Consider the following 12,670-nt stretch of genomic DNA (forward strand, 5'->3'; position numbering starts at 1 on the left):
AGAAGTCATTGTGCCCCTCTACTCATCACTCATCAGACCCATCTTAGAGTACAACGCCCCATTTGGGATGTACCTTACAAGACACCTGCAACAGCTGGAAAGACCACAGAAGTACCTCACCAAGAGGATCAATGGCCTCAAACAGATGCCCTATGCAGCTCGACTGAAGAAACTCCAGTTGTATTCGGTTGCATACCGCCTACTCAGAGATGATCTCTGCCTGACATACAAGGCCATGTCCAACCCAGAATTGATGGACATGCTCCACCTAAAGAAAACGTTATCCCCTCGAGCCACATGCTCTAGGGATCTAAACCTCACCACAACAATAAATAGGACGTGCTGGAGGGATAGATTCCTGTCCCAGAGACTTCCCATGCTTTGGAACAAGATCCCAATCTATATTAGGCAGAGTTCCTCGCTAACACTCTCAAAAAAAACCTTGACGAGTGGATGGGAAACAAAGTTTACCTCGGGGATCACTTTAGTGGCTCTGCTGGACAGAGGCACAAAGAACTAATCTAAGGGGTTGGCGAAAGCCAACACATTCTGGCTAGGCTTACAAATGCCTTTGGGCAGATAGCCTAGTACCCACCTATGAATTTATAAGAGCAGTAACACAAGGGGAAAGTACTACTGAAAATGAATAAAAAGAAATAAAAGTGAACATGAAATTACTAACAACCTTAAGAGATAGGATGGGCCTGCTTATAAAATAGCAGTTAGACAGTACATCAAATACAAGCAATATACACAAGCCAGTCAGTCTACAACTATCGACTCAGAGAAGATAACCAAAGATATTCTAATCATTTGGATACTGTTTACAAGTCATTCATTCATAGTTTGTCTGCACTGCATCGTAATAGTATATATTATACATCTTAACTTCTTTGTTCAAGAATTCAGGCCAAAGCCAGAAATAATGGGAAGACAAAGGCCCAAAACCAATTGTTAAACATTACTCTAATTCACTTAAAATGTTAATAAAGCAACTGGTTCCGTATCAAGATGTACTTTCTGAAGGACCAGAATGAAACTCTGATGTCTTCAGGCATTAACGACTGCCTGTAATCCGCAGTAATTTACCAGAAAATGAAATTTTTTTGAGGGACATGCAAAAATATAATGTAAAACTAAGAGTGTTCTGCAAAATTCTGGACAGCTGAGAGATAGGTTATCAAATCTTACCACAGTGTATGTCTGTGAACTGTTAACCGCTGTAACCTTATATTGTCCACTAGTGTTTTCCTCTCCAGGCCACAAAGTAAATGGATGATGTCTAGTTGGAACTTTACAATCAACAAACATAAATAAATAAAAGTTAAAACAATGCATGTTCTGGATTAGTGGTGTTCTGCATTACTTGGAAAATCCTTGATAAATACACTTCTGCAATACATAAAGAAAAACATATTGTTACACTATCGTGATATACTATTTTCAATTAACTGCCTGACCTTGTATATAAAACACATATAATGAAAAGTACACTTACAGCTAGAAAATCAACTGTTTTCTGTTTTCTAGGCTCTGACTTATCATACAATGCTTTACATTTTACAGGAACATCATTTTTAACGTTTTCAGCATTTTCTTTCATCTCTTCCACAGTCAGTGCTATTTCCTTCCTGAACTCCAAGCTGGCATTGGGTACTTTCACATCGCTGACCGCAGCATCATGTTTTGTACATTCAAGGTTTTCTTCCATCTGTTTCAGAACTGCCACATTGTTATTTTTAAGCTGCTGGACTAATTTTTGCTCCCAGTCATGTAGTAACAGGTGCAGTTTTGTAAACTCTTGTATGATGTGTTGTTCCAAACTATAAGAATCATCCTGGAAAACAAACACAGAAAGAATCAAGTTGAGTGACTGTACATCACAATGTCAGTTTTGTCTATGCACCTCTTCTCATACAAACAAATGAGTGAAGGTCAGTCCTGTCATAGAGAGGCCAGGCAACTGTTCACAATATTTGTGACACAAGTTCAACCTTTAGTCCATGGCAAGGAAAGAGGGACAACCACCTAGGGTACTTTGTCTCTGAGAATGTGGAAAGGGGATAATCAATAACAAAAAAAACAAACAAGCAAAAGGACACTGCAAAGTGCTGATTATGGGAGGGAGGAAACACAAAGTAAAACTCAGCTAGCTGTGTATTTGAGGGGTTGGTTTCTGCCAGTCCAATCTCTGTTTTATAGCCTGGATGGTCTGTGAAGACTAAAGTGTCTCTCTGGATATGTACAATTGTGAAAAGGCTATAATCCTAACAATCCTCTTCAGCCATAAGGAGCAACTTGGGCTTAGTCCCTACAAGAACATTAATATATGATTAATAGAAGAAATGCTGAGAAAAATGTTTTGGTTGGGCTATGACCTTGGTCACAGAAGCACAGGAAGGCCTCATCAATCAGGTCCTGCTGTTGTATGGAATTTGTTTAAAAAAAGTGAATAAGTGTGGAATTATCCATATAAAGGTTACTTCTACAATATAAAAATTAGTACATAAAAACACAAATATGTGTGCCATGACTCAGCCACAGCAAACTAAGAATTTGCAATGCAACTGTAATTATGTGTTCTACATTGGGCCGGTCTTAGGTCTTTGTATGAAATCTGCATACATACATGTGAAGTAGCATGACTTGTATGTGTCTGATGTTGGGAAACACATGGGATGCAGAATGGGTGGTACTGATCTATGGGAGATGCTGTTCATAGCAGGTACATAATGGCTCATGTGAGACCTTCATAACTTCCTTTCAATATGTTACCCAGAAATGGGGATTATCCACATATTAAACAATAAGGTTCATTGCCATTAGCTCAACCTTTAAAGACAAAACTCAGTCTGCACTTTTTTCTTATTCCCTTCCTTAGGAACATTGCAGAAAAGATTTTACACAAATCTACTACCATAAAAGAGTAGACGTCCTTCTCATCATTGTTGCAGTATTCCTGATAGCCCAAAATTCAGGCAGCATACCAAAGCCTTTACATCTTACAGCTGCCATACATCTCAATATTTGAGCTCTTTGTATTGGGAGTGGGGCATGAAGGTGACATATGATTACAAATGTTCAGAAATGAATTAACCCAGAAGGGAAAAAACAAAAACAAGGACACTGTAGGATATGTACATCCTGAAGAAAATAATTCAGAATGGAAAGGAAGAGTCCCTCAGTCTAGAGGGTAACAAAATACAGGGGAAAGAGCCATAACAGATGGTGGGGTGGTAGGGCTGAATACTGCAACAGTGAAAAGAAGGACATCTACTGTTATAGTAAGATTTTCTACAGTTGCACTAAGTCCTTCCATAACACTGTTGCAGTATTCATGACAAATGGGAAAGTACAAGACCTAAGAGGAAGACTGTGAGGAGGGCAGCACAGAAGTGTCCTCTATAAATCTATGCAGAATAGCCCTGGCAAAACCTGCCTTGACAATGGAAACATCCAATTTGTAATGCTTAGTAAAAGTATGAACAGTGGACCAAGTAGCAACTTCAAGGATGGAATCAGTGTCTATACCCTTGAAAAAGGCACAAGAAGAAGCAACCGCCATAGTAGAATGTGCATTTACAGATAAGAAAATATATCTGCCATGAAAGAAATAAAAGGAAATGGCCTTAGAGAGCTGGGTGGAGATGGTTTACTTGGAAACAGGTAAACCTAAAGTCCTGGGAAAAAAGAAAACTAAAATTTTCTCAGATTTGTGAATAACGTTTGCTTTATCCAAATAATATTGGAGTTGTCTACCCAGGCCCAAGAAGTGAAGAACCTTCTCACTGGCAGACTGAGAAGAAGGGGAAAAATTATAGAAGTTAAATAGATTGTTTAATGGACAACAAATTGACCATCTTAGGTGTAAAATGAGGATTAGTACAAAGAGACACCTCATCTCTATGAAAAATTAAAGGCGGAATGTCCATAAGAGCCCGAAGCTCAGTCTTTCTCTTGGCAGATGTTAAAAGCCAACAAATGAACAGTCTTCCATGTACAAAGTTGCAAGGAAACTGAACTAGTGAGTTTAAAAGCAGCTTAAGTCAATTTTAAGAGGAAAAACTGAAGTCCCAACAAGACGGACTAGGCTTACTCAAAGGCCTGATATGATGGATGAGTTTCAGTAACTGCTTGACCTCAAACTGAGAGGCCAAAGGAGGGCTGAAGGGCAGACAAGCAGAGATAGCTGACCAGTGAGCTTTAACTCAAGAAAACATGAAGCCAGCATCGAGATAATCACAGAAATGATAAAATCACAGGAACTCCTACTGAGAGGAGATCCTGATGGAAGGCAAGGACCAAACAGAAAATCTTTTCCATTTAGGCTTATGTCAAAGGAAAAAACTTCAAAGACCAATTCACGTTAGGCTCAAGCAAGGCACCCTTTATTAACTTGAAGCAAGGAGACAAAGCATGCAGGCACAATGGTTTGTCTGGACTATTAGTGATTAGTATGTTATTCTTATACAGTTCTTTCCATGTCACACAGAAAAGTTACTATTCAATTGCTGACGTAGTTAGACACAGCCTTCTGTATTGTTCTACAGAAAATGTTACTAGATTTATTGCTGACTAGTTGAGAATAACTGCTGATTTGCAAAACATTTGAGAAAAACAACCTGCCCTTGGGGCTTATTTTAGCCCACCACAAACCTTCAATTCTTCAATTGTGCAGTTCTAATATATGTGTTACATTTTGTCTAGATTCAAGGTACATTTCTGGCTTAGGTATAAGTAATGCTGACTACGGTTTATACGTTCAAGCATCCATTGTTTTCTTTATCAAAGCTTCTAGCAGCTGTGTACTTTCTCATGGCATAAGCAGAAAATCAATAACTCTTTGTTAAGTCTCATGACACTAGTAGAAATGAAATACTTATTATTTTCATGACAGCAGAAATCAAATGCTTCTTGTTAAGTTTCTAATAGCTGTGCAGATTCATGCAGTGTGAACAGAATAAATGTATTAACTCTTTTAAACCTCAAATGCACTAAGCATACATATTACTAATACATATTTTTCTAACATTTCCCCCTTTTAATACATTTATTCTACTTTCAAAATAAGCATAAACAATTTTTTTCTTCCCCCAACCTCTTCCTACTCAGGATTTGCAGTTAAGAGAGTCATTCAGTTTAAACTTATGAAAGCATTCTCAATTTTTCAGCAATTCTTCAAGTTCAGCACCTTGGTATAAGGTTTCTGAAACTGACATGTCTATAAAGTCTTTAATCAGTCTTTTTATGCAGGGGATGCAGCAGCACACACATACCACCAGTAGGATCATTCCTACACAGATGGCAATCAGGATGTTCATTAGGATACTGCCCCCCCCCCAAACAATCTCTGGAAAAAGTTAGTCAATGGATTTGGTCCTGGTTTGGTCATAGCTGACACCTGCTGAATTACCTCAAGATGACTGTCTATCTCATGTTTGTGGTCAGGAATATATGAACAGCACTCCTCCTGGATTAAAGCGCACGTACCTCCTCTCACCGCTAGGGTGAAGTCAAGAGCCATGCGGTTTTGAAGCACTACAGTTCTCATGGCAGTCAGTTCATCAGTCATCAATTCTAGGGCAGAAAAGGTTACATTGCTCATTATTTCAAGACGTTTAGACAATTTTTTTCTCAATTCCCAGATTGATTTTGTTGCTCCATATGCTGGCAGTTCACCTGCCCACGAGATGATGGTATCACTCAAGTCCATATGTGACAGTCCATTTTCCCTAAGCCCACAGCATGATGGTTTTTCAAGCCTGCATTGATTTGCCCCACTGGATTGACAGGCTTCTTGATTTCTCATCGAACATTCCGAATTTTCCCCTGAGGTAAAACTGCTGTGTGTCATATGGCCGGAACCACCCCAAATAACAACTGCCGGACCAATTCTCAGGTAACCACTTATATGCTTTCCTACCACATACAAAGTAGCAATCTTCTACTTTGGTAGTAACTTTACTATGTCCTGGCTCTGGATGAAACATTTTTTTGTCTATTATAATCAGTTGTTTATAGAGATCAGCATTATGTTTTACTTCATCAGGTGTCCTATGCATCAGTTCAACAAATGAATCATAGCTTGTGTTGCAATAGGAACCTTTGTTATCAGTTTTATTGTAGCATCTATAGGGAACAGTCACATTGCAATTGCTCCAACCCATCTGAACTGTATCATTTTTGTAAAAAACATACAGTCCCCTTCTGTCAAACAGACAAGTGCAATGCTACTTTATCTTGTGATGTGACATCTGATGTATCATAGACTAAATTTTCCCAGGTCTTGTTGGCTCCTAGGGGGACTGAAGTTAACAATAACCCCCCCCCCCGTATGCTGTTGGCAAAGCTGTGCAAATCCAGCAATTTGAAACACTGAAGGTCTCAGCATACACATATTTGATTGCCTGTTAAGTGCTGAAGTTTGGGTGCCACTCTACGTGCAACTCTCCACGCTTATTCAGTTCAGTTTTTGTGGCTGGGAAAATGAATGGCCACAGCAAAAAGATTACTGTCACTAGTACAGTCAACAGGATGATTATGCAATACTTCTGAGGAAACGGTTGTTCTGCATTCCTGTTTTCTCCGACTCTTCCAAGTAGGTGTATTTGGACTTTTCTGGATTCCATCATTTACTTTTGACATGTGATCTTACTCTCGGCCATAATAGGACCTTCAGCACCGATTATTTCTTCACTGGGGTTGAGACGGATCAGTCCTATTGATCTGACCCCCCTTTGTAGCCAGACTTTGTGCTGAGGGCCCCGATGGAGAGGTAAGATTTTTGTCCAGTTCAAAGTTCTTAACTAGTTTGCAGTGCGTCAGGTGGATCCACGAAACTCGCTCTGCTATCTTGACTGCAGTGGGTGTCAAAAGAAGCACCTGGTAGGGACCTTCCCACCTTGGCGATGACTAATTCTTCTTCTTTATAACTTTTATCGACACCCAGTCTCCGGGTGTCACTGCCACTTCTGATGTCTCTGTTTGTTTTCTATCTGAAACAGAATTTGACTGCAACAGATGTTTAGAATTCATTAATTTCCTCATATATTCAGCTAGTGTAAAATCAGCTTCCTGGTCTGAGGACATGAGAAGTTTCCATTGGGGTGTATAATAAGCCCTTCCAAATAGTTTTTCAAAAGGAGTCAATCCTTTTGCAGTCGGAACAGTTCTCATGCTCAACAGTGCCATGGGGCAAACAGTACAACCAATTTTTCCCTGTCTCAGCTATTAGTTTTCTCAATTTGTTTTTTAGTATGCCATTATGCCTTTCAACTAGCCCTGCAGATTGCGGATAGTATGCACAATGATTTTTTAAAGAAATACCAAAATGCTTACTTAACTGCTGTATGGTTTGGTTTACAAAGTGTGTACCGTTCTCACTGTAGATTCTTTCCGGAATTCCAAATCTAGGAATGATTTCTTTGACAAGTACTTTTGCCACCGTGGCTGCATCTGGACTTTTGGTTGGAAAGGCTTCCACCCATCTGAAAAACATATCTACAATGACAAGACAATACTTCTTATTTTCACATTTGTTCACTTCTATGAAATCCATACAGATAGTGTGAAACGGATATGGTGGTGTAGGGAAACTCCCTTGCTTGGGCTTTATCTCCCCCTGTGCATGATGTTTGTTACAAGTTTGACACATCAAACAGAATTTTTTAGAATAGTTTGTAAATCCGTACATTGTGAACACTTGGTTTACTAGCTGTACCATCCCCCCTGTTGAGACATGGCACTGCCCATGGCTCAAAAAAGCTGCATATTGAAACAAATTAGAGGGTAGTATCAGTTTTCCCTCTTTAGAGATGTACAGCCCCTTCTCGAGGATTGCTCCTCATTTTATCCATCGTTGTTTTTCAGCTTGTGTAGTAAGAGTCTGCATTATTTTTAACAAGTCTAAATCTAAGGTTTCACAGGGTTGCAATTCCTCATCTAAAAGAAATACTTCAGAAGCTGCTTGTTTTGCAGCTGTATCAGCTCTTGCATTACCTTTTGAAATTCTATTTTGTTGCTTGGTGTGAGCTGTGCATTTACAAATAGCTACTTTCTGAGGTAACTGACTAGATTCTAAAAGATCTAAAATAAACTGTGCATGATTTATAAGTTTGCCAGTAGATGTTATCATTCCCCGGTTTTTCCACTGTTTCACAAAAACATGTACAGTAGAAAAAGCATACTGGCTGTCAGTAAAAATGCTTACACATTTACCCTTTGCTAAGGTACATGCCAATGTCAGGGCTATCGATTCTGCTGCCTGTGCAGATAAGTTGTGTGGTAAAGGTTTTGCTTCTACAATCTCAGTATCAGAAACTACTGCATATCCTACTAGGTTCTGTCCTGCAGGACCCCTTTTGCACGAGCCATCCACGTAGTATGTCACCTCGGCATCATCCAAGGGGACATTCGTGAGATCTTTTCTAGATAGTGTCTTTTGTTCAATTACCTGCAGGCAGTGGTGTGGTGTGCCATCTGCAGGGGTTGGGAGCAGGGTAGAAGGGTTTAAAGTCATGCATCGTTCAACTGTGCTATGAGGATGACTCAACAATATGGTCATACAGGAAAGATGCCTAGCAGGGGAAAGATATGCTACCTTTTCTTGCAGTAAAATAATCGCGACTGCATGAGGTACTCTCAAAGTGAGAGGGTGGAATAAAACTACTGAGGCTGAAGCCTGTACTGCCATTGCAGCTGCAACTACTGCTTGTACACAGTGGGGTAAGGACCGTGCCACTGGGTCTAGTTGTGATGAATAGTAAGCAATGGGGTGTTGCTTATCACCATGCTGTTGTGTTAACACTGATGTCATATAACCTTGCTTACAATCTACAGTTTGGAAAAAACGTTTATGGTAGTTTGGTAATCCCAGAACTAATGAGGATGTTATTAACTGTTTTAGTTTACAGAAGGCGGATTCTGCCTCTAGTGTCCATTGTAACAAATCCTGTGCTGCCATAGGCTTCTTATATATAAGGTCAGTCAGAGGTGCAGATTCCAAGGCATAGTTTGGAATCCAGCTCCGGCAAAAATTAGTTGTACCCAGGAAGGACATCATTTCCTTCTTGGTAGTGGGTTTTGGTGCTTGCAAAAGTGCTACTTTTCTGTCCTCATCTAATGTTCTACCTTCCTTGGATATTACATATCCCAGGTATTTGACTTGTTTTTTCCAAAGCTGCAGTTTATTTTTGTTTACCTTATGTCCTTCAGCGGCTAAAAATCGTAATAGTGCTATCGTATCTTCTCTACAATCCTGCTGGGTGGGGGCCGCCAGCAAGATGTCATCAACATAAAGTAAACTCTGACTGCCTCTTGGTGGGGTAAATCCCGCCAAGTTGCTTGCCATTTCTTGTGAGAATATCGTTGGACTTTCACAATATCCCTGTGGTAGTCGTGTATATGTATACCTTTTCCCCTGAAATGTGAATGCAAGCCAATACTGGCTATCAGGGTGTATCGGTATCGAAAAGAACGCATTGCTGATATCTACCACAGAAAAATACTTTTGTTGAGGTTTTAAATCATTCAACAGGGTGTATGGGTCTGGCACCGTGGGTGCCCTTGGTATTACTGCGTCATTTACAGCATCTTGGACCATACGCCATTCTCCATTGGCCTTTTTAACTGGAAATAAGGGTGTGTTATATAGTGAATCGGGAGATTCTACTAGTATTCCTCCTTTAAGTAAGGCTGCTATAATACACTTTATCCCTGCTTCTGCATCTTTTCTTAAGGTATACTCTCTTTTCTGTTGTCTAAATGCTGACTTTGGCATGATAGTAACTGGTCCTGCTGTACGAATGAGTCCTACATCTGATTTTCCTGTTGACCAAAGAGTTTCTGGTATATTTCCATAAGGCATTTTCTTCCTCTTTTAATAGGAGTGTTAATCAGCTGTCCTTGCTAGACTGCAAGTGTACAGCTGGGTTGGTCTGAGTTATCCAATTCAACTTCTGTATTTGTATTCCCTGTTCTGACAGTTCTAATTCTGTCTGTTTCGCCTATCTCGTGACTTTTTCTCCTAGGTCTGCCCATTCTATGTTTCTGTTTTTTGTTAAGCTAACATGTGGTAATCGATTAGATTTATAAAGTGCAAAGAACTCCTGGGGCAATGAACAGCTGGCTACACTGTTCCCTTCTGTGTCCCAATACAGGTTACATAATATCAATCTGTTTGCATGATTTTTAAATAATTCTTGTTCATATTCCTTATCAGGTCCTGGTGTGTTACAATAATGCAGGGTACAGTGCAAAAGGTGTTGCTTATCAATGTCAAGGGAGGGGAACTTGCTGATGGCTACATTCATTAACTCTTCGGTCACAGTCCCTGGACCAGTCGTAACCAAGTCCTGGCTGTACCAATAAAACATTTCACCCTCCGATTGCACTGCAGAGGTATCAATTTGTCACTGTGCTTCCATACCCTGCATGGTTGGGACTACTGCTATACCAAATAGTTGCATAAGGTCTCTGCCCAAGAGGTTTACTGGGCATTTTGCAGAAACAACAATTTTGCTTTTCTGAGTCAATCCTGAAACTGTATCAGTTATTGCAATATTATGGGAGAGGGGCTCCCGGTACAGCTGTCCATTAGCTGCTTTTACCAGTATGTAATCAGGTGACTGTGTTTTCTGGCAGTATGGAGGGATGTATCAGGGTTCGTGATGCTCCTGAGTCACACAAGAATTTGACATCCCTCCCTTCTACCAAGAGTGTAACTTCTGGTTTTGTGTCTGCTAAATAGAACTCCAAGCTCAATAAAGCTAGGTCTAATATTTCATTTTCTTCACTGTCACTAACTTCTTGTACTTCCTCTATCCCCTCTGTCACATCGTCTACTCCCTCTATCACATCCTCATTTGTCCATTCTCTGCTAACCCCTTCTAGTGATTCCTGACTACCATATAGTCAGTCCTCACCCCTCCTTGTCTTCCATGGTTGCCTTCTTGTTTTTCTTGCAATCCCTTGCCAAATGTCCCTTTTTACCGCATTTGAAACATTCTCCCCTTTTCTTTCGCCCTTCAAAGTCCTCTGATCGCTGATCAGATTGTTTGTTTCCCTGTGCGTTTTTCTTGCCCTTTTTCCCGGACTGTACTACATAAACTTCTGCTCCATCTTCTACAGAAAATACTTGAGCTTTCTTTTTCTTTTTGCTGTTAAAATGCCTTCGGCATGCCTAGCATATTCAATTAATGACTGTAACCTGCTTGTACGATGGTCTACCATGTGTTTTGTAATGAAACTGCTTATGGGTGCAATACTGCCTTTTAAAAATGCATTCTTTAACTGCTGTTCATATGGGGAATCTTGTGTTTGATCTTCAGGAACCTGCATTCCACGGTGGTTATTAAAACATTCTAACAATCTGGCATAGTACCAGTTAATTGTTTCACCTTCATGTTGGATGCATTGATTAATGCAAGTCCAGTCTGCCCTAGGTTTCCATTTTTCAGAGATGCGGTCTGTAAAACCTTTTACTCTGTTGTCTAGTTCTCTGCTGCTATGTGGGAGGGGTCTTTGTGCAGCATCACGGGGATTCCAGTTGCCACTAATCATGTACCAATCTGGCCCCACAATTTGTCTAACTACTTTTTCTACCTCTTCTCCGTTTAGGTTATAACTCAGCCTCATTCCTTGTAAATCAACTCAGCCTCATTCCTTGTAAATCTTCTAAGAACTTTCTAAAATTAACTTTTGGATGGGGAATTCCCTCAGTGGCTTTCCGGAGTCCAAGGTCTATACACTAAAATAGTTGGGTCCTGATTGTCTTGTCCTGCCTGAGGATTGGGTATTTCTATAAGTGGGCATATTTCTTCTTCACTCATAGATCGTGAATTCCTAACCATTTGCCATAACTCGATGCCTTCATCTAAGTTACCTGCCTTTGTTCGAGACCTGGTCTCGATGGGATCTCTAATTTTAAACGGTTTTATTTTCATAATGTCTCTATCTTCAGTGACCACAGGATATCGTGGGGGTGGACTAACCTGTTCACTTGCTTCATATTCTGGTAAGGGAGGCGGAGGTGCTGATGCTATTATTAAGTTATTGTCCTCCTTATCTAAAAACATTGTTTTTGAATTTTTGTTCTTTTGTTCCCTGCCGTTTACTTCCTCAATCCGCCTGTGTGCCTGAGGAATTCCTAAACGATGTTGCTTTTTTACTCGACCTTTGGAATTGGTTTTGAGCTGTTTGACAAGTTTGATAAGCGAGGATTTTTCTAATTTTCCGTTGAATTCGTACTTATTAACCCATTTTGAATAATATTTAATATTGTCGGCGTGCTGCAACTGCATGTATTTTGCGTCTTCCGTTAATGGCGGATTTTGGGGTCTTTTTGTGCAATTATTACCCATTTTTGTTTTACCCTTTGATTGTTACGTAACTTCTCTTATTTTTAATGTGGTACCACGGATTTTGTTATAGTCTCTTCAGAATGATTGCCTACTTATTCTGTTTCTCCTGATCTATGACAAGACAGTAATCTTTTCTGTCCCTGACTTGTAAAATACAGTCCTGACAAAAACAATACACATCTAGTCCCTGATCTAAAACAGAAAACAGAAAAAAGTAGATTCACCTTACCTGAGCCTACGTGATTGATCACCTGATTCGTGGAGACCCGTCCTTCAGTCGCAGATCAGAAAGTGGCTGGCCTCTTTTGGAT

At 40.0% G+C, this 12,670-nt stretch overlaps 1 protein-coding gene across 3 annotated transcripts in view; it reads right to left on the bottom strand.

The window, feature by feature from the left end:
- Window positions 1-12,670, bottom strand: part of LOC122813962 (zinc finger protein 585A-like) — a 420,613-nt gene that overhangs the window by 94,133 nt on the left and 313,810 nt on the right. For all 3 annotated transcript variants that reach the window (XM_044086514.1, XM_044086513.1, XM_044086512.1), the window contains one exon: window positions 1,499-1,837. In XM_044086514.1, the coding sequence (XP_043942449.1) occupies window positions 1,499-1,837 (339 nt within the window). The remainder of the gene's footprint in view (window positions 1-1,498; window positions 1,838-12,670) is intronic.

This window comes from Protopterus annectens, chromosome 10.part0 (genome assembly GCF_019279795.1).
Source record: "Protopterus annectens isolate FY-2018-M chromosome 10.part0, PAN1.0, whole genome shotgun sequence".
In the NCBI taxonomy this organism is placed as follows: Eukaryota; Metazoa; Chordata; order Ceratodontiformes; family Protopteridae; genus Protopterus; species Protopterus annectens.